At 68.5% G+C, this 825-nt stretch overlaps 1 protein-coding gene across 1 annotated transcript in view; it reads left to right on the top strand.

The window, feature by feature from the left end:
- Positions 1–825, top strand: part of SH2D3C (SH2 domain containing 3C) — a gene marked incomplete at its 5' end in the record, with an annotated part of 18,823 nt that overhangs the window by 14,392 nt on the left and 3,606 nt on the right. The window contains one exon of the mRNA XM_021709188.1: positions 746–823. Within this exon, the coding sequence (XP_021564863.1) occupies positions 746–823 (78 nt within the window). The remainder of the gene's footprint in view (positions 1–745; positions 824–825) is intronic.

Genomic DNA, 825 nt, shown 5'->3' with positions numbered 1-825 from the left:
CGCGCCCTCGCGTGTCCCGCCAGCAGCCAGCCCGAGTCCCCAAAGACCGTCCTCCGGCTCCGCCTTGGCCTTCCTTTTGCGTCCCCTGCGCCACCGTCACCTTGTCCACAGCCTCGGCCCCGCCCTCCCGCCTTGGCCTCTTTCCGTTCATGCTGGAAACGGCTCTGCGTGGGAATTCCGCTGGTCAATCACGAGCCCTCCAGCCCGGCGCTCAGGCCCCGCCCCTTCGCGTACTGACCAATCAGAAGCCTTGCCGTCCTTCACTCTGGCCGCGTCCCCTTCTCTCATTGAAGGATTACGGGCTCTCACTGTGGCTCTGCCCTCCGCCCCTCCCCGCGAGCTGGGCCCCGCCCCCGGCGCATACTGTCCAATCAGAAGTCATCAGCCTGGCCGTCCATCACTCTGGCCGCGCCCCCTTGCCGCATTACAGGCTCTCCGCGTCTCTGGCCTCCGTCCCGCCCCCGAACTCGGCCCCGCCCCCGGCACATGCGGTCCAATCAGGAGCCTTTAGCCTGGCCTTCCATCACTCTGGCCGCGCCCCCTTGCCGCATTACAGGCTCTCCGCGTCTCTGGCCTCCGTCCCGCCCCCGAACTCGGCACCGCCCCCGGCACATGCGGTCCAATCAGGAGCCTTTAGCCTTGCCTTCCATCACTTTGGCCGCGCCCCCTTGCCGCACTGACGCGTCACAGGCCCTCTGCGCTTCTGCCCTCGGCCCCGGCCCCTCTGACCCGGCCTCTCCGACAGGTTCCACACCATGTCCATCATGCTGGCCGTGGACATCCTGGGCTGCACGGGCTCTGCCAAGGAGCGGGCGGCGCTGCTGC

This window comes from Carlito syrichta, unplaced genomic scaffold (genome assembly GCF_000164805.1).
Source record: "Carlito syrichta isolate Samal-C Ts95f unplaced genomic scaffold, Tarsius_syrichta-2.0.1 Scaffold169106, whole genome shotgun sequence".
Classification (NCBI taxonomy): Eukaryota; Metazoa; Chordata; class Mammalia; order Primates; family Tarsiidae; genus Carlito; species Carlito syrichta.
The sequence above is the reverse complement of the archived record's forward strand: the minus strand, read 5'-3'. Positions and strand labels throughout refer to the sequence as shown.